This window comes from Carassius gibelio, chromosome A16 (assembly GCF_023724105.1).
Source record: "Carassius gibelio isolate Cgi1373 ecotype wild population from Czech Republic chromosome A16, carGib1.2-hapl.c, whole genome shotgun sequence".
Classification (NCBI taxonomy): domain Eukaryota; kingdom Metazoa; phylum Chordata; class Actinopteri; order Cypriniformes; family Cyprinidae; genus Carassius; species Carassius gibelio.
In genome coordinates, this window is record NC_068386.1 from 25,352,661 (window position 1) to 25,379,909 (window position 27,249).

Here is a 27,249-nt window from a genome sequence, read left to right on the forward strand (position 1 = left end):
CTTGATCAAAATCAGTAAACTTTTCTTCACAGAAAGATCTCCACACAGCCGTCATATCTCATGAGCTGCTTGTTTTTAATCATAAATTCAGAATTATCTTTATTGTTAAATTATGTTTAATTAGAGCCATTTTCCTCGTCCCAGTTTATACGCTCAGTGAAGTCATTGTCCTTGTGGTCTTCTGGGAAATCTTACGGTTCTGATATTGAGGTTTAAAGTAATTTTGTTGAAAATGATTGAAGTTGATGTTGGTTGGTTAGGAGTGTGCTTTTGCTCAGAATTAGAAACAGAAGCTTGTGAAAAATCCACTATTATCTTTTTTATATATACATGTATGGGTTATATTTCGCTTATACATGAAGTAAAAACTTTCTTTGGAGATCCAGGAAGAGCTGAGACCGAGCGTTTTTTATGTTTCACATGGACAGAAGTGTTTTACTGCCATATTTTGGCTATTTGTTGACTGCAGATCTGGTTAAATGACAACAGCTAAAGTGGTTTTGTCTAAACATATTTAGCTAAAGTTAAAGTTCATCTAGCGCAGATCCACATACATTGTATGGTTAAAAAAAAAAAAAAAAAAACACTTATTGTACTTCATTTAACTTGATGCATCAAACATAAACCTGATATAAAAATTAAACCTAAATAGTATTTTGTAAAATATACAAAAACTAATAATAAAAAAAGACAAAAAGAACATACAATTACTAAATTTAAAGGAAAAGGAAATGAAAAGTACAAAAATAAAAACTAATTCAAAATATTATTAAAAACATGCCAATACTCTATTTTCTGCAATATTTGGAAAAAGTACTGTCGAGGTCAATGTGTTTAACTGAGTCTCACAGTTAATAAAAAACCCATCATTTTCTTCAAACCGGCTCTGAACCCTGAAGTAATGTTTAGCAGCTGTACGCACAGAAAACCGCTCCAGGAGTTTGGGACTATACTTTGTCTGCAGCACATCTGATAATGAAAACCTCCAAATAACACACACCAGTTAAATCATAAAACATTCTGTGTACTAATCAAGGGTAAAACTGAAACACCGTCAAGATGTGGCGATTGAGCAGACTGCTTAGACTTCACTACTGAGACTGTCTACAACAACGGACACAAACCTGCACAGCACAAGACACTCGGAAGACACCCATCTCTCATGTGCACAACATTACAACCACCAGCGAATCGAGAGCGTAAATGCAACGCTGCTTGTCCAAACTAAGGTCAATCCTCATTTCCTAAAAATCTAGTGAACTCACTTTTTACTCAAGTGACCAAATGTTAATTCACAGCCTGTTTCTGGATTCCAACAGCAGCAAGATTCCTGCAGCCACAAATGTATAATAATAATAATGCTACGCAGCACACTCAGTGGAAAGCGGTTTGAGTGATTGATGAAGTCTTGGTAGTGGTGGACTGCTGGATGCCTGAAGTGTGTTTTCAGCTGACATGCATTCGGTCTTTAAATCTACTGCTCGATCTAATGGAAGAGATGGGGAGATGTACAGGGGTTCGACTAAATCATGTGAACACCTGGGAAATCAGCTGTATTTCTAAAATAAGGCGTTTTACCACTATTTGCATTTAATACAGCCTCCAAACTTCTTAGAACAGGTTCATATAACTATAGTTTTCAGTTGAATGTCATCCATCTGTTGAACTTAAGTGAACCTGCTTTACACTCGTCTCCAAAACTATCCATGGTGGACTGATGATATTCAACCCAGAGGATGTCTTTTTCATATTTTTCATATTTCAGCAGTGTTGTCTGTGATTAAAGTTGCAGCTCTTTCATGGATGTTGGCTTTGTGAAGTTATCTGTGGTCAGTCACAATGAACATTGAGGTTTGCTGTCACTTTGCTGCTGTTTTTCGACAAAATCCTTCTTAGTGCCCAGTGGTCCTTATTCACTTTTGGTTTTCATCCAATAATGAGGCTTGGCTATGGCCTGTGCTAATCACCGCTGAACTGCACTCATATACAAACTAGAGAATACAGACAATGAAAAGATAAATCACGATGTTCGTTTGTTTTTTTCATTGTGGCCTACACAAATTAGATTAATCTTTATAATAATGGGTGTTGACATTATTTTGTCCAACCTCTGTATGTGTCCATGTTTACACTAATGACATGAAAGCTCCCTCACACCGATATCATATTTCTGAAGACATCTGATGCAGTGTAGACAATACGATTGACTATAATGGGTGTGAGTTTCTTCACAATGCTAAAATCCTCAGGCAGAGTCTTGGGATTTGTCCCCAGCAACCTACACTGCCACATGCTAAAAGCCTTAAAGTGATATCAGGTAATAATGTTGTAAATAATGCACATCTTCTGGCACAGACCGATCGTTTCACTTCATAAGACCTCAATATATCATCAGGAGCAAAAAACATTCATTTTGTGTTGCTTGTGTTGCTTCTCTGATGGTCAAATGATGGTAAATTAACAGCAAATTTTTATTTTTGGGTGAACTATCCCTTTAAGAACATCCTGGCAACCACAAACAAATCAGAACTTCAGAAAATTAGATCCAATTCCAAACAGAAGGTGCTGTGAACTTCTAAATACCCTGTGACAAATCAACACCGTATTTATGGCCAATTAAACCTGCCCCAGTTACAATGGCAACTTAGAAAACCATTGATTACCATCAAATAAACAATGTTTTTCAAATCAAGAATTACACAAACTCAGTGCTGAATGATTTATTCCCAACTTGTAAGAATAAATGCACAAAAAAAGCACCGCTCTAAAATTCAAACCAAATAATGATAAAGAGCCAAAGATCCCAGAACAAGCTCCAATGTTCAGTCAGGAAATTAAAGTCACAGCTAAATTCTTGAGAGACACATAAGTCACAGACAGAGAGCAGATCTAGAAGTGGATGAATCTACTCTAATCCTCGTGGCAAACCACTCTCGCTCTGGCTTTCTCTTCATGGCCTTCATCTCATTAATAAACCATTTCTTTGGATATGAGGATTGTGTCATTCAGAGCCATACTTACTCATGCTTTAACAAAGATTCTTCTCATAAACAATAGCTCAAAGTGTGATCAGTTAGTCTGGGCAGCGGTCAATTTAGCCCCAGATATGAATGCTGCTAGCACACCATTTTTGGAAGAAAAGACTGTTCCCCCATTTACATTTATGCATTTGGCAGACACGTTTATCCAAAACACACATTTCATCAGTTCATGCATTCCCTGGCATTCAAACCCAAGACAATAATTTTGCTAATGCCCGTTTAAATAAAATAAAATAATGCATATTTAAAAAAAAAAAAAAAAAAGCATTTTCTTTAATATAAAAAATAAATGTTTTAGAGCAGTATAAATAAAATGCATTTAAGAAACCAAAAATTAGATGGTGTCTGATCTGCTTGAGTCCATAAATATCTAATATCTTGTGTTATAGTAATAAAATGAGCATGTTATAATTTGATAATGCAGAAGAGGTGAAGGGGCGGAGTTTAAGCAGATTTAATAACTGGAGAAGTCTGTCATTCACCGGAAAAATCAAACATTACATAGATTAAACATTACGAGTTCAAAACACTGTTACAACAAATGTAATGTGCATGAATGAAAACATCCAGAATAAGATCTATACCATGCAATTAGATAATACATGAGTGTGATTTTTTTATTTCTTGCAGACTTTAAAGAATCCCCTCCACATTACTCTCATGACTAGTAACTGAACTGGAGCCATACCTCAGTGAAACATGTACAGTGTACAGCATGTCTTCATTCAACAGCTGCAAAGCATCTAGGGATATTAAGACCATTCAGGATACTCACTGATCTGACTGAAAGATCAAGACACTCAACAGATCACACTGATTTATGAGCAGATAAAATGGGAGCTGAAACAACCATTCAGGAGATCAATAAATACCACTGACTTACTCAATAGTTCATGGGATACTACCAACAATGTTTTTCTTAAATTGCATATTTCTTCCGAATAAAAACGTCCAGATCTTTCTGGCTAATATCAGTTGCAGCTCATACTTCATTTTTATATTTGACAGGTCTGTAGCTGTTTGTGTTATTCGTCACATCCATTTTTTTTTAAGTTTTCATTAGTATGTTTTTCATCAGTAGATAAAACATGTTTTTCAATGGTCAATGATGACACTTATATTAATAGAGAGCCAGTATAACACTATTCTGTAGCCAAGCCCAGGCCGGTTCTACTGTGGTACCAGAGACTGCGAAACACCCTCAAATGAAGATCTGGTCAACTATCCAGTTCTTATTTGAATTTGCACTCTGGACTGCGCCAAAATAACTATTTACAACATGTTTTTGCAGCGATGAGCGATGCAGCCAATCACAGACATATCTGTTGATTTCTTGAATGCAATGGCCAATCAGAAACGTTTTAGTTTTTATTAGGTGCAGTTTTGCATACATGTGAATCCTCTTAGAACTTAAAAGTGCAGACGCGATGATAAAGAGATTCATTGTGCAGTTAACTGAGCTTCACTGATTATAACAGAGCTTTTGTGGATCGTGATGAACGAAGAAGAGTTTTCTTCACCGGAAAGCTTAGGGAATGACATATGCATATTTCATGATGTTTATAAACAAAGCAATGGACATAATAAAAATACTGATCTCTCAACATAATTTAAGCGACTTATTTTAATTAGAAAATAATGCCATACCATAAAAACTATTCAGTGTTCACGTGACGCACATACTCTAAAAACTTAAAATTCATCATTAAATGCATTTTCCCAGTTATGTAACTAAGTTCACATTCTCAAAAGTGACTGCTCTTTTAGTTATTAGAGCTTTAATAAACATCATTTTCACTTGCTTTGAGGCTATTTAATGCGACATCATGCATTTTGTCCTTTTTTGGGGGTTAAGTTTTAAAATATAAAATGTACAACATGTTTTTAACAGCAATCTTATTGTATTCTAGTAAAGCCAAGTAAACCAATATAATAACTCACAAAATTAATATTTTTATTTTAGCAATTTCAAACAAAAGATCATTTAAAATGTTAAGTTTAGGGTTTCATCCCACTGTGTTAAAGTTCTCTAGTTTTTACCAAGATTTGTATTTCAGTGCATCATATGCTCAGTGTAATCTGAACACAGATGACGTTCAAAATATATCCGTGTATGTGACAATCTGACTTCTGTAGGTAACATGAGGATTGAAGGATAATGCATAAATGTTTATACAACTTCCTTAACTGATCACCGATTATTTTAGGTTTTTCTCCATTTACTTTACCTCCAGTGTGTTAAATGCACCTTTAAAAGAATATTATTATTATGATCTCATAAAAGCTACATGCATAATTTGCCTTAGACGATGTGTCTTTAAACCGCATCAGAATATGAATGCTGAAGAACAGAAGCGAACGTCAGCACACTCTCACCTGCTGCTCTGTACAGGATTTTGGGCTCAAAGAAGATGCAGGGGTTTTGATCAGCGATGCAGGACAGAAGCAGACCCTTGGCCTGGACCGGACCTCTCGGCACAACAATCTAACAGACACCGAAAGGGAGTTTCAGAAAGATGGAAAAATAATTAAACTTGTCATTTGCACATTTATAAGGACACTTAAGACTGCAAAGGCAACACTGTGTCTCCCCACTGGGTTCATTTTAAAGATGCCTTGAGACGGAAAAAGTGATTTTGAATTTGATCCGAACTCTAATATTTCTGAGTGTTTTGATGCACCTTGATTAAGATGTGTTGTTCTGTGAGTGAGACGAGTAAAGAGCTGCTGCTTAATCTACTTCAAACTGGTATGTTTAGCATTATAACAAGATTTCTATTTTCAAGCTAATGCTGTTATTCTGAACGTTCGGTAACCACTTCTCATTTTTCACTAGTTGCTCATTAGTGTGCATTTCAGCTGTTTATTAGCACTTATAAACTGCATTGCCTATTTTGGTTCACTTAATCCTTAAACCCCAAATCTAAACTAATTAACAACCTTGCTAACTATTAGTTTATTGAGGCAAAAGTCATAGTGAATAGTTCAGTGATAACAGTGATAACTAAAGTGAGACCTCTTTTCTTTAATATGTGAGTTAAGCATGGCGAGATTGACCTTAATTCCAGGACAGTGTGCGAAGAAGGCCTCTGGACTCTGGGAGTGATAGATGGAGCCGTGCCCCACGCAGCCCCACGGAGATCTGATGGTCAGCCTCCCGCAGTCAAACATGTTCCCCGAACGGTAGCGGTACTTGGCGGCTTCGTTTACGATCTACAACAGCATCAAAAGTTAAAAACAGAAAAAGGACTGCGTGGTTTAAAACACCAAATAGTTATGCTATGACAAGAACAACAAAGAGTCTCTCTCTTGCTCCACACATGCACGATAATATCATGTATCGCCGATCTCACGGACTGACGATATGACGATTTGAAAAATGACCATTTTGTCCAACACTACTGACATCATTGTATCTTGATATGAAAATAGATTAAATAGAGAAATTATTCAAATGTATACATATAATGCAAGTCAAAGCAAAGCAAAATTTCCCCCCCAGTCCAAAAATATATATTTAGAGCCAGATTTACAAAAAAAGCTTTCAGACACAACATTTATGGGAGGAGGGTATCTAAATGAATCATGCAAGCTGCCTTAAGATTTGCTTAAAAATTTTTTTTTTTTTTTTTTTTTTTACAGAGAATATTGTAGTAGTAATATTTTTTAATGACTTCTTTATTTAGCAATATTATTATTATTATTACTATTGTTATTATTATTATGAAATTAGGCAAATTTATTAATTACAAATTTTAGCCAGGTTGCACAGTTCTGGAAGTAAATATAGCAGATCTAGATTTAAAAAATAAATTCAATAAAAAAAATCTTCACAGAAAAAAAATCTAATTGCAGAAAAATTGCAATTAGATTTTCCCCTTAGACGCATATCCAAAGTAATGAGGACAAAGGCACTATTATTCTTTAACAGCAGATAAACTAAGAAAACAATATAACTGCAAGCAGCTATGACGGGCCCAAGCCCCTGGCGCCAACACCACTCCAGTGGCATCAAGAAAAGGGTTGTAAGGGTTACAGCTATTAAAGGGTTAATCCAGAACATCAAGAGGGTGAAACACACACACACACACAAAGGGAACAATACATAAAACTTTTATAACACTTTACTATAAGGTTTCGTTTGTTTATCTATGTGATCGGCATCTTATGACGAACAAACTGAAGTTTGGTCTAAATAAAACATAATGTGAGAAAAAAAATCATCAATACCCCAGTTTCACAATTGTAATTAATTAGACATGCTTTTTAATTAATGAAACTTCATTTAACCATCAAAAATGAGTCCAGAAAACTTGTACAAAATAAATAAATTAATTAATTAATTAATTAATTTAAAAAAAAGGATTTTAGAATTTTTTTTACTGGATTTAGAAAAAACAAAACTGAATTTGGGAAAAAATATCTAAAGGATTTCAAAGGACCCTATTAGTGTAACAACACATAAATATCTCAGGTTTCATTAATAATACCTTCATTTCTCTTTCTGAGATGAATGAAAATATGGGTTTGGAAATACATGTTTGGAACAAGCAGGTGATGGCATTCATTTATTTATTTATTTTCCGGGTGAACTAACACTATTTAATTATACTAAATATCCAGGACAATGTTAATTTAAAAACAAAGACTTGGAAACAAGCTGACCTGATCAAACGCTGGGTAAATGTAGTCAGCAAACTGAATCTCTGCGATAGCGGTGGCTCCCGCTGCAGCTGCGCCGATCCCGAATCCCACGATGCCTTGCTCACACAGCGGGGTGTTAAACACACGGTCCTTACCTGAGGACAGGACAGGTGCATGTTGACCCACTCCACACTCAAACCAGTCTTAATGAGCAGGCCTTTAATCAGCATCTTCACTACAGAAACCAAATCTGACACGTTCATCCAAAACATGACAGAAGAAGTCAAGCATGGGCCGTGGTGCTTCTGCAGAACGTGTGTTTTTAATATTTTTAACGATACTTTACGGTTTTTATATTATGTAGTACAAAGCAGGAAGCATTAACCTCAAACCATAAAACCTGCTGCTTTTTTCATAATAGAATTATATTACAAGACAAAACAGGGCAAACATAAACAAGATCGGGAAAACACAAAAACAAAGTCTGTTTTCCACCCGAGCAGTGAAGAACCACATGAAATAGTCTCTATATTAACAGTGGAAACTTAAAGTTATGTTCATTCATAGCAGAGCACATGACGTCTCTTCCTCTGAAGCTACACGAACACATCAAGAATAACTGAAGACGAGATGCTTCTGTGAAATCACACGTCAAACTCTTTCTTAGATCCTTCACTCTTAAAGATAAAGGTGGTTCGTTCTTGGCATCGATGTTTCCATGAATAGTGGGAACAAACGTGCCATCTTTACAGGACATGGACATGATCCTTTAAATAATGCAAAAGAAGAGGAATCTGCTGGTCATTTCAACGTTTTAGTCGAATTGAAATGAAACGGCTTCTTTGTTGAATAAGGAATTCATTCAACCGGCTGCTGATGGACATTTTGAGAGATAACACAGTGTTTACTGCTCGCAGTCAGTAATGCACAGAGAGCAGCGGTGTGTTGAGACGGTCAGCGGTGGCACTGCGTCACGCCGTGTGTGCGTCAGTCTCTCACATGTTGAGCTGCACCTGCACCGCGCGGGAAAGAGGGCAGAGACGCTCTCAAACGAGTGCCACCGAAACCCTGTTCCTGTCGAACGAGACAGCGCGGGAAATAATGATCCTCTCAAAGGTCAACACGTCTGACGTCAATAACGAACAAAAGGCACCGACGCGGCGGGAGTCATCCTGGAGTCGCACGTCTGTGTTTATATCAAAACACCACCGAGTGTCTCTATACATAGCACTTCTGCCCAAAACCAGTTGTGTTTTTAATCATTACCATAATGTCTGTTTTCCTCCTGTTTCCTGCCTCTGTGCGGCCGCATGATTTAACTATTTATGTCTTGAGAAAACTGTAGAGAGTGTTCTGTTCAATCTGAATCTACTCTTGCATAATTGATGAAGTGCAACAAAATGAATGACAAAGAGCTCAAATGCACAGACATGATGATGTTCTACTGAACGCACACATTAGATCTGGTTCAGAGGAGCTTTAACGGAGCAGTTTGTGCATGATGAATATTCAGAGGAGAATAAAAATAATCAAGTGCATATCACACCAGATTAGAGAACAAGCTGGTTACAACAAAGAAAATAGTCCGATGTCTTTTAGATAAAACCGTAGAACTGACAGGATTCAAGGTGAAAGAATGCAACTTAATATTTAAACAGTATTTATACAGTAAACAGCTTGTATTTATGCGTCATCAGAATCATCTCAATACAAAACAAGAATTTAAACTTTTACCTTTTTATTTGTAACATTTTTTAATGCTTTCCAACACTCAACAAAGCTGAGTTTAAATACAGTAATAGTGATATGTTTACAGTTTTAATAACATTTCTAATATTTAAAATATTATTATTAATTTTAGCAGCAAATGCACACTCACTGGACACCTCTTTATATGACGATTGACATACAACTAGTTAAGACACCAAATGGCCAAATGTGCAGAATAGAACAGACACACTGCATTAATTACTGCATCCCACAATGCAATGCACTCACACTAAGCCATGTCCTGCTTCTGTCTGAAGTGGACAGTAAGCAGCTGTTAGAGTCTAAACTCAGTCTCTAGGCAGGTTTAACTGTGCTGCCATCTAGTGTGAGCACTCAACACACTCAAGAAGACTCACCGTATTTATCTCTGAGGCCGACTGTGCATCGAAACACCCCACCGAACGCCACATCCTCGCCGAAGATCACTGCAGGAGAGAGAAGGGTTAATACATCGCACCGGCCGAAGCGCTGAGGTCCTTCAGGTGGAGCTCGTACCTGCGGTGGGGTCACCGGCCAGCGTGTTGTCCAGGGCACTGGTCACAGACTGGAATAAATTCATCTTCTGTGTGGGGCCTGTCAATCACACACTGGTGTCAGCTAGAAACACACACTCTTCTATTAAACAGACAGCGAGGAGATGGGTTTGCTGCTTTGCTTTCGGTTTTCAGATGCATTGGCAATACAGGTATTGTTGGTTTATATGCACATAGCTACTGCACTGATATATATGTATATTACTAACACTATAAGTGAACCTCAGAAAACATACAAACATTAGGCAACATAAGGCAGGTCACGACCTGTTTAAATATATAATAATTTAGCAAAAAGGTCAGAAAATTACCAACCACAGAGATGTTGATTGTGTCATTTTGGTCACTATCGGTTTTTAAACAGCATAATATACAAATCTGTGCATGCATTATTGGCTTAATTTTGACAATTTAGCCTGTTGGACTGTAGCATCTTCATTAATTATGAAACTATAATTAAAAAATTTAAATTAAAACAGCAGCATTAAAAAGCATTAATGTTCTACTCATTTTCATTTTATGTGGAAAATGTGTAACAAAATACATTAAATATTGATTATGCATGTGAGCAGTTCTGGATACTCTATACTCAAATAATACGAATATGACACACAAGCATGACTTAAGATATTGTTTTGACTGTGTTAATAAAGGCAACTGTCATAAAATATCATTTTTAGGCTTTTAACACAACTAATAAGTATTTTCATAAAAATGTTCCCATCCAGCTTCTGAGAGATGATGTGCTCGTTTAAACTTAGCAAACTAACGTTAACCCAATCACCTCAGACATGCCAAGCATTATTGTGACAAACAGACTTGTGTATTATGAGTGTTATTAATCCCGAGATTGTCTCCTGTGCTCAGCTCACTGTAGTGTACACAAGGGCATTACCGTATTGAGTGGGCACAGGGTCAGGGTGAAAGGTGAAGTGCGCTGCATGTCTCCTCGGCGCTGTCGGTTGGGCTGTGCAGTCAGGGCTCAGTTTCAGCAGAGTTAACCCCAAACTGCCTCGCACGCCTCCGGTTAACCCGGTTAACGAGGACTTAACGGGTGAAGCTCTGAGAAACAGACGCGTCGCCGCCATTGCGCTGGAAACCAAGCAGGAAGAGCTCTGACGTCAGTCCTGACATGGACGAGCGCCGCTCTGATTGGCCGGACGAGTGGGAGGAGTTTTGATTGACAGCGTACGTCACAATCGTGCCGTGTTTCAACTGTTTTTATACAGCCCCCTACTAGACATATAATGCCGTTTTGGTTAATAAGAACACTAGAAAATATTAATAACAACAAAAAACAAAAAAAAAGTGTCCAATTTGTAAAACTGTATAATGATCTGCTGAACGTTAGGTAATTTTGATTTACTTCCTCTGTATTTCTTAGTTTAATCTATTTAGTCTTATTTATTTTTTTTGTCTTCCTATGTTATTTTCTGTATTAAATGTCATCCAATGTTGTATTTAATTGTTTATACTTCCAATTAAAAAATAAATAAAAAAGGAAAAGTTTTGGCCATGATTTGTAATGGAAGACAATGGTGTCTAGGTAGGGCGCTCACTAGAGTTTGAGACAAGACCATAATGTCCGAATCGTTTTACCGTAAGTTTATTAAATATCATTTGATCTTGCAATATTACAATTCACGAAATTACTTGACAAATAAATCCAGAATTTACGTAGGCTTCGTTAAAAAATAATAAATAAATAAAAACTTTATTTGTTGTCACTATTTTTAACCCCTTAAAGGGATAGTTCGCCTAAAAATATGTAATTGTTGTCATTATTTACCCACCCTCCACTTGCTCTAAACCTATACGAGTTTCTTTCTTCTGTTGAACATAAAATAATATATTATGAAGAATGATGGTAACCAGACATCTGACGGCAGCCAATTCCATTGTATTCATTTATTTTTTCCTACAATGGAAGTCAATCAACATTCTTCGAAGTATCTTTTTTTTGTGTTCAACAGAAGAAACTCGTACAGGTTTGGAATAAGCATAATGTGAGGAAATGATGAGAGAATTAAAATGTTTGGGTAAACTAAAGCATATGTGCTTATATATAATGCAATATTACACATGCAACATATTCGTTAGTTGTCTTTAATCATTATATCACAAACTAAAATGTTTCAAACAGCACATTTTTGGGATAGATTGTTTCAGTCATTATGGTTTTCGTGCCAACAATTTTTTTGGTCGATCTTAAACCAAATTAAATTCCCCGATGACATCACACAGGAAGACATCATTTTTGGAAGGATTTGTTCCAGAGGAATATTTCAGGAGAGACCTTCAAGAATATTATATAAATGCAAAATGTAGAAAGTATTTTAATCCGCTGATGAGAAGTAATCAAGCATTCTGACGAAACGGCATCAAGACAATACACACGGACTAATGAGGTGGCCGTGAAAACACCTGTCATTTTGCAAAATTAGAGTTACAGAAGAGTACCACATTAGGATTATACCTGACAAGGTGTGTTTATTTGTCATGTACATTTTCTAAGATCACATCATGTAGTCAAATAGAATCAGACACAGGAAGAAACGGAGCACAAACATGGATTAGTTGAACACATCTGGAGGGAGGTGTTGATCTCGATGGCTGCTAGTGAGAGCGGTTTGACTGACAGCTCGTTCACGCTGCCAGACTCTGGTCTTGTTTGGGGAACAGTGGTTTGAGTCATCCTCGTCACTTCTACAGCGGCTGACTGGACACTTTCACACACTCTGAGACATCTAACTTCCTCCCGCTGTTGCACATCTTGGCCAGGTTCTGCAGCAGTAACAGAGACAGAACATTTCAATACTGTTTTTGCTTCAACCTTAAAAAGCCTACTGCATTATATTTGTTATATAAACTCCTAAAGAATCTAAATGATCAAAGTGAAAAAATCTCATCTTACTAAAACACATTATTGGAGATATAGAGTGTTTTATTTTGCCTGTTTATCACTGGTCCAGTGTGCTGTATGAACGACTGATCCTCACTTACACTAGCAGCTCTGGCGATGCTGTTGGGAGACTGAAGAGCTGCCAGTTCATTCAGGATCCTCTTCAGATCACCAGCACTCGCTTCTGCTGCAAGAGACGATACACAGAACAATCATCCCCATATTAAAACACACACAATCTGCTTTATGCATGCTGAGTTATCAGATACAAGAAATTTAGTAAAAGGTTAAAAATATAACACTGCTTTAAAAAAATTATAATAATAATACCGGTAATAATAATAATAATAATAATAATAATAATGTTTAACACAGTCAAAAGTTTTACATATAAAGAAATTCTTAACAAATGCATTTAAAATTATGAATATATTGTCCAAAAAAAAAAAAGTCCTGTAGGCAACACTTTATGGAGGAACATTTAAGACTTTAAGGCCATGTAAAGAATAAACTGAAAGGAACATAATAAATCAACAGACTCTTAACACAAGTGTCTAGGGAGCACAGTCAAAAATACAGCTTCTAACAGATCTCCATTACTCTTTAACATTCACCAAAAAAAGAAAACCTTTTGGCTTTAATACCTCAGCTCACAACTTTTAGGATACAGAAATACCTTTTACTGTACATATTGATAAAAAAAAGAGTATTGTTCTTTATAAGTGTTTTTGCCCTGTTTTCCAGAGCAAATGCCCAAAGGTTCTTATAACAAGAGACATTTACTTGAGATCATAGACTGCATAAAAACATGGATGTATTGTCCGTGATGTCCCCCATAGACTCTAAAAGTTGGCAGAGCGGGCCATCGCCATCTTGGCAGAGCGTCACTCCGGGGTAATCAAAAATAGGCAAAAAGGCGGGAGCTGGTTGCTGAAGCCACACCCACCCAGCTGCAATCCACCTGTCACTCAAGTGACCACGCCCTTAATTATGCAGAACTTTAAGTCTTAATATAATTTAAACGGATCAGTTATAAAAAAAATTCACCCTCACAGTTGACATGAAGTGCAAAATTAGCTATATAGACCAAAATGATTTTTTGCACCAGGCTGTAATCATGTTTTTTCCTGCTGTAAAATTGGGCATTTTAACATGGGGAGTCTATTGGACTGACTCTCTACTGCAAAACACATTTTCCTTCCTGAAGACACATACTTGTTCTTGTTTTAAAATCCCTTAATTGTTAATTTTCTCAGAAAACAAGACTTTTTCCTTCATTTTGCATCTGAATTAGATGTATCTTGAGTTGAGGATGTTAAGGGGAAGACATTGGTTTGATGTCATGACATGACTTTGCTGTAGTGTGTACCTGGCTCAGGGCGCAGCTGCAGGTACGGGTGATCGAGCAGCTCTGAGATTGAAATCCTCTCTCTAGGATTGCGAACCAAACACCCCTGAAACAGAGAACAGAGATACAGACAGTGAGCACTAACTAGGGGTCATTAAACCACTGCGGAGCACAGCCGAACACACCTTCAGCACATCCAGCAGGTCCTTCTCAGGGATGTCGGGGAAGTCGATCTCGTGGGACGGGTCTATGATGGCATGGATTTTGCTGATCTGATTGGTGATGTTCTGGAACGGAGTCTTTCCGTAAGTCATGCAGTACAGGATACACCCCAGAGACCACACGTCTCCTTTAGCACTGATCTGAAGACAAGAGGACGATGGGATCACATGGTGTAATCTAACTATACACACTTCCTGATACATCTAAGTCTCCTCACCTTTGACCCTGGCTTCCCATTGGAGGACGTGTCTTTGATGGCCTCTGGTGGCATGTAGTTCAGAGTCCCCACCTGACGGACGTCAAGAGAGCGAGTAAATCAACACAGAACAGACTCGAGATATACCTCGTGTGTGAGACGAGATCAGTGGTGTCCAGACCTGCGAGTCCTTCATGATGCTGGTCACGTCAGGCTGGATGCGGTTAGCGATCCCAAAGTCGATCAGCTTCAGCGACGCGTCCACAATCACAAAGTTAGCTGGCTTTAAATCACTGTGGATGATGCCTTCAGATGAAAAACACCAAGAAATGAATCAATTCAGCAGATGAACAGAAAGAAACGGGATTGCATTTTCAACAGTGTTCAGCATTTTTGCTTAGTTACTTAACATTTTTGTTATTAATAAAGTCTTGTTTTCTGAAGAATATCCAAAATAAGTGAGTTTGTGCTTACAACAAGAAAGAAAGAAAATATCTTGCTTTGCCTTTCAATTGAACTTTTTCTGTTAAATTTGTTGGGTGCCATCTAAAATAGTGACTTGCACATATGCAAATATCTAAACATTATTAAATCAAGAAACATTAATAAGACATAAGAACATTAAGCATAAGACATTGAGTCTTGTTACTTACTGTAAGCAAAACAAAGACAGAAAAAATAACATTAAAGAGTGTTTAAATGTAACTCAAAAGGAAAACAGGATTATTTTTCTTACTCCATTAGAGGATGTTTTGTTCTTGTTTAAAGCATAAACTCACTTCACTTTGATACATGTCTCAGAAAACAAGCCTAAATAGCTTATCTTATTTTGCCTCTTAAGCAAATGTATCTTGAATTAAGGATGATAAGACACTGTTACTGCTAAACAAGACAATATGTGTTTGTCTAGTTGAACGGCTGATGTCACCATGTTTGTGGATGGTGTGCACCGCCTCCAGCATGTTCCTCCAGTAGCACTTCCTGTCCAGAGGGTTGACGGACTTGCGGCTGCGCAGCCAGGTGTTGAGATCCAGGTGACCGCACTCCATCAGCATGTAGATGTAGCTGCTGGTGATCTCACTGCGAGCGAGAGGAAGTCACATGATCAGGAGAGGAAGTCACATGATCAGCGAGGGCAGTGTTTCTGAGCACGACACACTCACTAGTCGTAGAGTTTAATGATCTGATCGCTGTACTGCTGAAGATGATTCAAGTGCTGGATCTCATTCCTGTAGCTCTCCACGGCCTGAGCGTCGGCCTCCTCCAGATTCACATACTTCACAGCATACGCATGCTTCTTCTGGTCAAACACCTGATACACCTGAACACACACACACACACACACGATGGATCAGAGATCAATGAATCACTCAGAAAACACAGGCTTGCAGTATTTGAGCCGTACCTTACTGGAGCCGCCGCGGCCGATCATCTTGAAGATGAAGAACTGTTTGCCCTTGATTGTGATGGACTCGTTTGAGAAAGCAGAGGCGGGGGTCTGAGAGTCAAAGATCACAGATTGTTACATTAATCAACATTTCACACAAAAGGAGGCAACATAATATCCACACAAGCCCTTTATCTGGTACACAGCCACATTTCATGACCCAGATCAATCCTGGATGGATCAATTCAGGTCTCTAAAGCTCGATAAGCTCATGTTTAATCCACTCAACGTGATCTGCTGATCAGCTCGAGCAGTTCAGCTCTGACAGTAAGACTACTGAATGAACATTATATTACATGCACTTGATAGACATCCTTAACCTCTGACCCCTCATGTTCTGTTGTTGTTCTGGACACAGCACGGTTCACACACTGTTTGCTGTTGGCTGCTTGTATCAGAGCATCTTAATGAGAACAGGAGCACAGTATCAGGCCCTGTTCCCAGTTACTAGTACAAACACACAAAAAATTCAGTAAAGAAGCCATTTTATCCATCCAAGTAAAGATTCAGTTGATTTAACTAGTGAAGACTGAACTATTCACATAAAAAATATTAAGACAAATAGGCTTGCAAAGTCAAATGGGCTTACAAGGATATGACACTTTGCTAAATTTATTACTGAAAATGCAATTAAAGATATCAAGAATAAAAGTTGAAATACATTCTTTCATTTTGAACTGGATTTCTGTGTAACTTCATATTCTGCAGATTAATGAATGTTAACATGGCTTGCCATAGTCTCCACTACATTGTTTTTAACTGAATTATCAGTTTCCTTCAAAATTACACCCCCCCCCCCCCCCCAAAAAAAATAATAATAAAAATAAATAAATAAAAAGCAGATTTATGGAGGTCTCTTAAAGGAACAGCTCATCAAGAAATGTGATTACCATTTACTCAAGTCATATCACACTGACTTACTTTAAGTGTGATTTGAGTATCACTGATACACTAATATAGGTTTCACTAATATATTGATTAAGGTTTTTGATTATTTTTTCATTTTCATCTTAGTTAAAATGTTTTTACTTTAACTGGTGCATTATTTATTTATTTGTTCTAGTTTATTTGTACTTCAAGTTAAATTAATTGAACAAATAATGCCTGGTAAATATTAGTTTTTATTTTTCGTAAAAAAAAATTATAATAATAAATAATAAATTAATGGTTTTAGTTAAGTTAATAATAACTCTGCTTTGTGAAAAAATTAACAAAATCTGAATGATCACATATGTGAAGAAAAGCAAACTATGCTCTTTTTCTATCCAATAATAGAATTAGGTTTCTCTGTTGTAGTTGTGTCTATATCATCTCATGTTCCTGATGTGTGTGATGTCTTCACCTGTGACGGCTGCGGGACGCTGGACACCCGGCTCTGAGGGGTGCAGGGTAACGGAGCGTGACCCATCTTCTGAGCCGTGGAGGGAACAGACACAACCACGGGCCGCTGCTTCACCACAGGAGTCACAAAACTAGTGAGGAAGAGACGGAGGGTGTGTTAGGAGGAAGAGGTGAAGAGGTGAAGGACACGTCTGGTGCTGGGCTTCACCTGTTTGCACTGGGGTCTCTGTAGTTGGGCGTCTGACAGCTGAACGAGGGCTGTACTCTGGGAGGAGCAGGTGTTCTCAAAGCTTGAAGTGAGGATGAAGAGGAACCAGGGATTGTGGGAGCTTTACGATCCTGAATGAGTCACAAACACACTGATCATGAATCTCTCTGAGCTCAAGTATCAGACACAAACAGGTGAGCTGTGTGCAGACCTCTGGAGACTCATGTCTGTCGATGACAGCAGGGATCTTCCAGTCTGAAGAAGTCTCCTTGACATGAGGCTTTCGCTGCTCCTCAGGAGCCTTCGCTGGAGCTTCTTCTTCCTTTCTGTCACGCACTGCTTCCACACTTCCTGCAAAACCCCAAAACATTCGGATCATTCTTCTCTGAACAAGCTTTTTTCATGTTTACCTTAAAACATACTCAATAAGAAAAGTATGAAATGTCTCAGTCAAGTTCTCCTAAACATGTTAGTGTAACAAGTACACTGTTAATCACTTTAAGCATCGAAAAATGACAGCTTCCTTAATAACTAACCATACACAATATTAAATATGCTCATGTTTAGGTTTATACGTAATAATTAACAGAGCAGACAAATTAATGTTTGATTTTAAATCAATTAGAAATTTAAATCTGCTGTAAGATCCTGAAAATACGATGCAGGGACCAGAGATGTCAGACTGCATGTGTACATACATAGACTAAATAAATCTTTTTTAATAATCATACTAATGAATTATTAAATGTAGCTGTTAACCGTAATGAACAGGGCACAAGCAATGGCTCATGTAGACATTACGGTAACACAATGTAACACTATAATATGCTTTCAGGAAATTATTGAAGGTGTGGAAGTATAATTCTGTGCATTAGTTTGAAATACACAAATGAGTTCATTTTAACTCGACAGCAATACATTCAGTCTTGTACCTTGACATAAAAGTTTTCAATGTAAGAATGATCTTTAAGTATTTTGGAGCTCATAGATTTCTATGTAAATCTGTTCTGATGACAGGACACAGAACAGAGTCTGAACAAGGCTGAAGTCCTCCTCAAACACACGGACAGCTGGACTGAAGATCAGAGACAGACAGGTCTCCAGCGAGAGCCGTCAGTGTGAAACACCTGCAGATACACTAATACACTAAAGCTGTAACACAGAAGAGTGTGAGACGGACCTGCAGCGCTCTCTTCATGCTCCGAGGGAAGCAGGTGAGTTTGACCAGAGCTGAGGTTTCTGACGGCGGTCCGCAGCAGTTCGACCGGCCGTGCGTTTGAGCTCAGCGCTTTCTGAAGAATCAGATTACTCTTCCTAGAGTTACCTGACAGATTACAAGAAGACTGGCTTTAAACACACTGCAATAGCATGCAGCTTTACTCTCAAAGACCCACAGAAATGATCCAGGTTTAGTCCACGCGTGTCAAAAGATCTTCCCAATGTAAAAACACCCAGAAATACAACAGAATAGAAGTTATCAATATATTTAGTCCATCTTATCTGATGCTAAATTCAGCATGTAAATGCAGAAAGTGATTATTCCAAACAAACACTTGTATGCAAAGCTAATGAAAATGGACAAAAAGGCATAGAAATGCATTTTTACATTCTTACTAAACCAAGACACGTTTTACCTTGTGAGAGCTCAAACTGAGCGTGTGCGATATGCACAAACGCAAAAGCTTTACAGTGCGATCTGGCAATACTGAAATGATCTGGAGCGTCTTCTGGATCTTCGATCCTGTAGAGGAGACCAAGAATAAATGACTGTGGATTATCAGCTGCGCACATGAGACTCTGTGCAGTCCACTCACCCCTTCAGCTCTGCATATCGCACCAGCATTCGAGCATAGCTTTCTTTTCTGCAGTGCTTGGCCAAAGGAAACCGGGCGAACACCTTAGAGTAGCAGTCCAGGAGCTTGGAGAGAAACGCCGCGTCTGAAGCAGGGTCTCCTCTCTTCTCCAGGTTTTCCAGGAAGATCTGACAGCTTTCAGGAGAGTTGGTGCTGATGAGCTGGTGGATATCAGTGGTTTCTGTCAAAGAAAGAAGAAAAGAGTACACTGCAACAAAAACATTGCTCGAGCAAAGCCACCATCCTGGGTAAAAACTCAAGTTTTCTGGACACCCATGTAACTGACATGATATTAGTGAAGATCTACCTTCGGTCCGAGCGGTTTCTCTTCTCTCGGCTCTCTGCAGGAGTGCTGTGATGGTGTCGCCCTCTTCACTGTTTCTCCTCAGATGATGATCTGGACTGATCACAGGAGGCTGCTCAAACAGAACAGCACTGTTCAGGACTGCACACACACATACTGAACGTTTACTTTAGTCATCTGCCTGTTTTGAGGAAGCCTCTCATACCTTCAGGTTCAACAGACTGTAGGAGTCTCCATCTGGAGTGCCTTTCTTTGAGGAACACATGGGGAACGTGGAGCGGATATTTGAAGCGCTCGTCTGCCTGGAGAAAAGGTGTGCAGCAGGAGCTTCTGGTTTCTGAGCACCGTCACAGTCACTGCTCTCGTTTTCAGGGACAGAGAGAGGCACCATGGGAACTCTTTCTGCCTACAGGAGGAACACAGGAAAGGAGGAAGGGAAGAATATCCAGTTATTTCCAGTTTGCAGTGCAGTTAGCTGACGGCCGGAGGTCTTGTCACATCGTACCATGGCTGTTCTTCTGTGTTGTGACGCTGCTCTCCACACAGGCATGTTCTCATCTTGTGGACTGAACCTCTGATCGCTCCTGAACACAGACTGTGTGTCAACATCAACTCTTTCATGGTAAAAACCCTGTCATGAGTCATGACAAACACCTGTTCCTTAACAAAAACTGGAAGTAAACTGTGAGTAATGTGGATTACTAGATACATACACCAATTAAATCTTTCAAATGTTTGGGGTCAGAAAGTTTTTTTAATGTCTCTTCTGTTCACCGAGACTGGGTTTATTCAATCAAAAACATTAATATTGTGAAATATTATTAAAGTTGAAAAAACTGCTATGTGAATCTCTATTAAAACAATGTATTTCTGTGATGCTCCGCTGTATTTTCAGCATCATTCCTCCAGTCTTCAGTGTCACATGATCTTCAGAAATCATGAAAACATGATGATTTACTGCTCAAGAAACATTTCTGGTTATTATAGATTCATAGACTTTTAATAATATTTGATATGTTTCTTGATTCGATAAGGTCTGCACAGTTCTCACGGATTCTCCTGAAAGAGCAGAAGTTTTCATACCCCTGGTGAAGAGTGCTGCTGGTCTGCAGGTCGCACGATTCGTCTGATCTTCTGGAGCTGCTCCTCACAGACTCGTGTGCATCCTCATGTGCAGACACTAGAGACATTCACCAGGCTTTTAAAATACACACTTGATTCAAAGAAAGCAAAAGTATTGATTACAGGATTCACATCACATCACAGATCTGAGAGCGTGTGACTACAGAATTAATTTGTGTTGAGCCTTATTAGCGTAAACATACGAAATGATGTCAAAAAACCCATCTTGAAGAGTATTCATGTAAACAGTCAAACATAGTAGGTATATAGGCTATTAAGTGAATGTAAAAAAACTTTTGTGTAGCAGTTAGATAAACGCTTGAGGTCTTAAAGAGACAGCAACCTAAATAAACCTGCTGCCGTCTGTCATTAATGTTTATACATTGAAGACTAAACAGTATTACTATAAAGTTAATTAGATCTAGACATGTTAATGACACGATAATTAATATGCACAATATTGTTATCGTGGGCACTTCTAAATACCGTGAATAATTATATATTACAAACTATTCAGAATTTGGAGTGCATTTTAAGATTAATTTTCTCATCAACTGGTCAAAATGCAGACCATCGTTGTATGCTGCTTGAAAGACGTGAGTGTGGATGAAGGCGCTGGATGAAAGCACATTCACTAGATTAATTCCTCTACAGAAACTATATAATTTTGCGCGAGCACGACTAAATGGATCACTCCCCGGGACGACTCGTTCTTCCCGAGTCACATTAAAGATTTGTTTAAAATGACCGAATCGTTCAAGAACAACCGTCATTAACACACACACTCGTTATCCGTTTTTTTTTTTTTGGTTTTGGAAACAGATTTTTTTTATTTTTGGTTTCAATTAGAAAAACGAAAGAACGAATGATACACGGATTCAGTTGGATGATTGTGGTATAAAAATGTCAAAAAAAAAAAAAAAATACCCAAACTCCCCTCCCAAATTAAAAATTCCCCTTGATAAGAGCCATCTAAAGGGGAATTTACACCTACATTTTCAAAAACATTTCAACTTTTTCTTTCACATTTGACATTTTTTAATCACAGGTGTGTGTTTATATCTTGCAATTCTTGTTCTTTATTTTTTTTATTCTATAGCGGGAATAGGCTTCCATAAAAAGCACAGTAAAAAGTGGTTGAGATGAAGTGAACGAACCAGAGATGTTCTCCTTATCTTCATGCGAGAGGAGCTGGTGTTTGCCTGCGTTGAGGTTCCTCAGCGCAGCCTCCAGAACACGCCTGGGTTTAGCGTTCATCTCAAAAGCCTTCTGAAGAATCAAAGTGCACTTCTTAAAGTTACCTGGGGAGAACGAACGCAACTTAATGGCCATGTTCTCATTTCTGACAGAGGCAGAAACTCACTACATGCCTGTTTGGATTTTAAAGTTCCCTTACCTTGCAAAAGCTCAAACTGAGCATAAGCAATGTGAACAAAGGCGAAATCCTTACAGTGCGATCTCGCTATGTCAAAACTAGCCTGCGCATCATTTACATCTTGGATGCTGTTGACAAAGAGAGACTAAATTAATAAAAATGCACTGAAATGTTTGGCCGTTCATAGCAGATCTGTTGATTTAAAACAAAAAAATAGTTCACCCAAAACTAAAAACCTGTCTTTATTTTCTCAAGTATATCTCATGATGTAAAAAGTTTTGTTTAGTGATCCACATAAGAGTAAATAATGACAAGTTACTCATCTGGGTGAACTACTCCTGAATCGTTATGTACAGAACATCCATAATAATGAAATTATAATTGCAAGTCAAAAACTGGAGATGACTTACGCCTTTAACTCTGCGAATCTGACCAGCATCTGGGCGTAGCTCTCAATCTGGCTGTACCTGCCCAGCGGCATGCTGGAGAAGACACGTGTGTAGCCGTCGATGAGTTTAGAGAGCAGGCCGGGGTCTGTCTGAGGATTGCCCTTCCTCTCCAGACTGGTCAGAAGCGTCCGGCAGGCGTCCGGAGAGTGAGAGCTGATGGCCTGGTTGATGTGATCCGTGTCATCTGTACAGAAGAAAAGCTCTGCTTCACTACCTCCCGGGATTCTTGATCCTGTGAATTTCCTTGACCTTTACATTCTTTCAGGATTACTGGACCAGAATCATTACTAAACATTTCAGAGATGTCTTTCTGAAAGAAGAGCTGGTCATATTTACAAACATTCATACTGGAACTACAGGAATGTTCATGACTTTTCAAGACTGTATTCATCTTCATAACATTCACAGACCTAGGATTCCCAAATATATATATATGGGTTAAAAACCTGTTAACCATTTTTGAACAGATTTGAAAGTGCATGATACAAACCTAAATTTTTATAATTCATGACTGAAAACATTTTGTAACATGATTTTAATGTACCATTTTCATGGTAATGCAATGTTTGACATTTAAAATGGGTTTCAAAGGATTTAATGTTTTCAAGAGATACATAATTTCTGATGATTTCTAAATGTGATCGAGAAAAAGGCAACAAAGAAGACTTTTTTTTGACAAAGGTCAGAACTCCTGTTATGATGTAGATTTTTGAGGTGCACTATTGTCATAAATTAATGTATTATGTTTCCTACCTAATAAATAAATAATAAAATGAAAATATCTATTTAGGAGTCCTTTCCAATAATATATAGTTTGTCATGATAAGATTAGGATTTAATTGTAATATAGTGAAGTAAACGTAGGTGTCCCACCGAGGAGCCGGGTGGCAGTTAACAGGTTAATGTTTGGGCAAATGAATGCCCCTGATCTGAGGTTCTTACCATCAGTGTATAACTTCTTGATCTTGGCCAGCCGCTGGCACAGCATGGCGATCTGCATCTGTCTCTCGGTGCTCTCTTCTTCATCCATCTCTGACACTGAACAACACGAGACACATCAACACAACACACCTACTACTTTAGCTATCCGGCTAAACGCTCTCTATTTCTCGTTGAAAATCGTTTGTTATTGATTTAGTTATTGACCGTCAACATGTTGACGCACTAAATCGCAGTGTTCTCATTCCGGACCGATCTAACAGAGTATTTTAGGGTAGTATACTTACACTGAGACAGAGAAAGGAGGTAAATTTGACGGTAGGATTGATCGAATGTTTTGTTGGGCGACCGTTTCAAAATTCGCGACGTGCCCATAAACGCGCGTTCCTATTGGTGCGTTTGTATTCCACGTGATCAGTTCTCACCGGAGGGGCGGGGCTGCCGCGTCATACTTTCACTCTCCGGTTTACATGTGAAGAATTCATGCTGGAAAATATGAACTAGAAAATTTTTTTAACTATTAGTTCAACACATCCGGTGTAGATGTAAAGATGTGTAGAACTGATATATAATATGCAATATATAAACATAAACAACTTGCAACTATGAATAATTGATATTAATGATATAATTATATAATAAATTACATTTTAATGCATATTCAGCAGTAAAATCAATCAACATCTATAATCATATTAATTGCATATTAATATATTGTCATGATTACACGTTGAACCTCCATACTAATGTGAAAAAAAAAACATTTTAAATATGTTTAATCTCTTTTCTAAGCATTTTTTATACCGATACAGCTACTTTAAGTGAACTGAAAATAATCTTCACATAAAGAATAAATTGTTTTTTATTGTTTGGGCATACTTGTGTGTTTTTGATTAAGATGATTGGCTGGCTGCAATTGAATAGCCCTGATGCAAAGCATGTCTTATATTATTATTATTATCCACACATGCATATAATTAAATTAGCTTTTTGTATAAATGTACTTTTTAAACATTTATTGTTTACCAACCTTTATTGTTAACCATAAAAACTGGTTTAAAAAATAAAAGTTGCTCATGATAAAAACATTTTTTGTAGTCTTAAAAAGAAAAAAAAATCAGCAACATGATCGCGGAAAAATAAAAAAATCAGTTTAGTTCAATGCAAATGACGATTTACGTTGTCAATAACTGCAAGCTGTTTAAAGCATCACCCAGATTTTCTCTAAAAACCCGCAGTCAATACATGATCATATTTCTGTGCAAGCCTATGCACATCACTGCAAATAAAACATTGTTCAAGGAGGTGGATATTCGCAGACATCTTTTTTTATTTATACTGATTACTTTACATGCAATAAAACTCCTAAAAAAACCATGCTAAAATCACAACTGATTATTAGCCATATTTCATGTAAACATCAGCTGTTGTTAGAATGACTTACTAAATCTAGTGTTAAAAGTTCAAAACAGTGCACTGTTCATTTACTTGTGTCATTCAATTAGCAAGAATGAATCAATGTCTCCTGTAACACTGTGATGTTTTAAGATGTTAAAGAAGGTGAGCGTGTGTTATTGAGTCACACAGAAAAAGGTAAACACTAGATGTATTTACAAAAGGACAAATACTACAGTGCCACTTCCTTTCATTTAAATAAACCACCCTCATACACACACATCATCCTTACAATTGCAATACAATCCTTACAAATAAATAAATGAAAGAGCAAAATATGTTTAACTGGAGGATAATGGTCTTTTCCAAGCCAAGAAATGCTTCTGTAAACCCAAATTTTATGAGCATATAATACTTTATAACACAGTAAGATGACCATGTTTGTAATGAATTAAGATTTAGATTAAGGGGAGGTCAAAGACCTTAAACAACACTTTCTTATAACAAGGTATGTCTTTAGGAATGACAGTGCTGTTTTATTAATCATATCAGTGATGAATTGTGAAAAATGCTAGATTTTACAACGGTCCATCAATCTAAGCATTAGCATCCGTGTCCATCTGCTGGCCTCGTTTGGGTCCTTCCAGCTCCCGAAGAGCTTCATCCCACTGTGAAAACTGCTTTGATAAGAGAAAGATCTGTGGAGGACGTTAAGGACAGTGAGGCATGATGAGAAAGAGCTTACTGTGTGCTGTTTCTAGCTGCAGGGACTTCTGCACAATAATCCAATCTGAGTCTGTTGTAATCTTCAAACAGCGTCTTCACTTCAGCAGACAAGTCTTCATTCTGGTCCTTTGGAAGTCAATCACACATGGTGTATTATACACAGGAGAGGGAATCAGCATGTTTCACTATATGGTCTCATTTAGTGATGGATGCTAACACATACTTAAAAACTTTGAAATAATGTGCTGTTACCTGTTGTTTAATGTGGACTTGTGACAAGCGCTGCACTTTCTTGGTCAGCTCTGGAAGCGCTGTGATGCCAAAAGAACACACAGTGATAAAAATGACCTCAATCATACTGAAGTCCTTTTATATGTGACTAGTACAGCAGTAGTCAGGGTCTGACCTTTGATGTGGCTGCAGATTGTGCACCTGCTCCAATAACGTGGCCTGAGATCGCAGACACTCCTCCTCTGTAGATAAAGAAAGAGGATCGACTGCTTCATAAACACCACATGCTTTAGTGTTTCTCAACTGGTGAACCATGACCCTACTGAGCTGGAGCGTGATTAAGAAGAAAGACCGAGAGAGAAAGCAGCCGATATCATGAACTGTGATCTCTAAAAATTGCGTGACAGTTTTGTCTAAAATATTTTAGGGATATTGAAATGCTCACACTGCAGCAGTCTGCATCACTGACTCGCTTTTGAAGCATGAAGTGTCATTCAAACATTATTATTATAATTATAAGTTATTAAATATTCTTACTGATTACGTTATTTATTTTTGTATGCAATGATTTATTCATTTATTTACACAGGACGTGCCATATAAGATTTATCCTGGTTCTTGTACTGTCCGCGTTTCTTCTCACGTGCAGATGCAGGTATTCACGACGTTACTAAGATGTTTTATTTTAATTTCCACCAAGACCGTGATGATGTAATGTTAATGTACCGAGACAGTAACAAAGGACCAAATTCTGTACGCACTAATAAATCATGAACCCAAAATATTACCTTTAAATTCTTTCTTAAGAATTAAAGAAGTTGTGTTAATATTCTGGCCTCATGCATGTCTTTTAGCATCACTTAGGCTACTACAAAAGATTGTATGATCACTGTCGATTACTGCACATATAAAACTATAACATGTTAATAATTAGTTAGTAGTTAATAATGTAGTTATACATACTATAATTCCTCTGAATGCAGCTGTTAGAAAATAAACTATATAAGCTAAATAAACTTCATTATAATGAAGATGGATTTCATCAAATGTCTGTTTATGCTTTAATTTTTCAATTTTACTTTTGATTAAATTTAGAAGAATTTACATTGTATTCCGTTCTATATTTCTAGACCGATATCTTCTTATGTGTTAATACTGGGGCAGAATGAAAAATAAATGTGTCTAGAAATGAATTAATTAATT

General features: G+C 37.6%; 3 protein-coding genes across 4 annotated transcripts in view; all 3 read right to left on the reverse strand.

Moving 5' to 3' along the window:
- LOC128030913 (2-oxoisovalerate dehydrogenase subunit beta, mitochondrial) overlaps positions 1–11,117 on the reverse strand; it is a 50,289-nt gene extending 39,172 nt beyond the window's left edge. The window contains exons 1-6 of the mRNA XM_052618995.1: positions 10,884–11,117; positions 9,951–10,028; positions 9,812–9,880; positions 7,707–7,840; positions 6,099–6,254; positions 5,418–5,526 (exon numbers count right to left, since the gene is read on the reverse strand). Of these exons, the coding sequence (XP_052474955.1) occupies positions 5,418–5,526; positions 6,099–6,254; positions 7,707–7,840; positions 9,812–9,880; positions 9,951–10,028; positions 10,884–11,076 (739 nt within the window). The 5' untranslated portion in view covers positions 11,077–11,117. The remainder of the gene's footprint in view (positions 1–5,417; positions 5,527–6,098; positions 6,255–7,706; positions 7,841–9,811; positions 9,881–9,950; positions 10,029–10,883) is intronic.
- Positions 11,118–12,452: 1,335 nt separating this feature from the next.
- LOC128031198 (dual specificity protein kinase Ttk) lies at positions 12,453–24,102 on the reverse strand. 2 transcript variants are annotated; one of them, XM_052619465.1, is made up of 24 exons: positions 23,982–24,102; positions 23,698–23,793; positions 22,717–22,939; positions 22,328–22,434; positions 22,089–22,232; positions 20,893–20,989; positions 20,315–20,393; positions 20,015–20,215; positions 19,813–19,921; positions 19,467–19,686; positions 19,287–19,393; positions 18,833–18,976; positions 17,864–18,003; positions 17,653–17,783; positions 17,446–17,575; positions 16,062–16,154; positions 15,820–15,977; positions 15,585–15,736; positions 14,838–14,962; positions 14,678–14,749; positions 14,424–14,600; positions 14,260–14,344; positions 12,992–13,074; positions 12,453–12,772 (listed from the first exon to the last, which is right to left on the reverse strand). In XM_052619465.1, exons 1-24 carry the CDS (start codon positions 24,067–24,069, stop codon positions 12,695–12,697), a joined length of 3,039 nt encoding a protein of 1,012 aa, XP_052475425.1. In that variant the 5' UTR covers positions 24,070–24,102; the 3' UTR covers positions 12,453–12,694. The 2 variants fall into 2 exon arrangements, with proteins under 2 accessions (XP_052475425.1, XP_052475424.1); XM_052619464.1 differs by having other exon boundaries at positions 12,992–13,077.
- Positions 24,103–25,685: 1,583 nt separating this feature from the next.
- Positions 25,686–26,361, reverse strand: LOC128030596 (dynactin subunit 3-like). The gene is made up of 4 exons (XM_052618352.1): positions 26,202–26,361; positions 26,068–26,126; positions 25,861–25,941; positions 25,686–25,787 (listed from the first exon to the last, which is right to left on the reverse strand). Exons 1-4 carry the CDS (start codon positions 26,359–26,361, stop codon positions 25,686–25,688), a joined length of 402 nt encoding a protein of 133 aa, XP_052474312.1.
- Between the last annotated feature and the right edge of the window lie 888 nt (positions 26,362–27,249).

What these genes read in the sequence shown, in the direction of transcription:
- LOC128031198 (XM_052619464.1), bottom strand. Translation starts at nt 24,069, where the DNA reads ATGGGCACGTCGCGAATTTTGAAACGGTCGCCCAACAAAACATTCGAT. An exon ending in ACAGTCTGTTGAACCTGAAG is followed by an intron (nt 19,922 to 20,014) that starts GTATGAGAGGCT and finishes CTGTTTGAGCAG; the next exon opens with CCTCCTGTGATCAGTCCAGA. An exon ending in GCCGCGGCGGCTCCAGTAAG is followed by an intron (nt 15,978 to 16,061) that starts GTACGGCTCAAA and finishes GTGTGTGTTCAG; the next exon opens with GTGTATCAGGTGTTTGACCA.
- LOC128030596 (XM_052618352.1), bottom strand. Translation starts at nt 26,361, where the DNA reads ATGGTTCACCAGTTGAGAAACACTAAAGCATGTGGTGTTTATGAAGCA. An exon ending in GTCAGACCCTGACTACTGCT is followed by an intron (nt 26,127 to 26,201) that starts GTACTAGTCACA and finishes TTGGCATCACAG; the next exon opens with CGCTTCCAGAGCTGACCAAG. An exon ending in AAGTCCACATTAAACAACAG is followed by an intron (nt 25,942 to 26,067) that starts GTAACAGCACAT and finishes TGACTTCCAAAG; the next exon opens with GACCAGAATGAAGACTTGTC.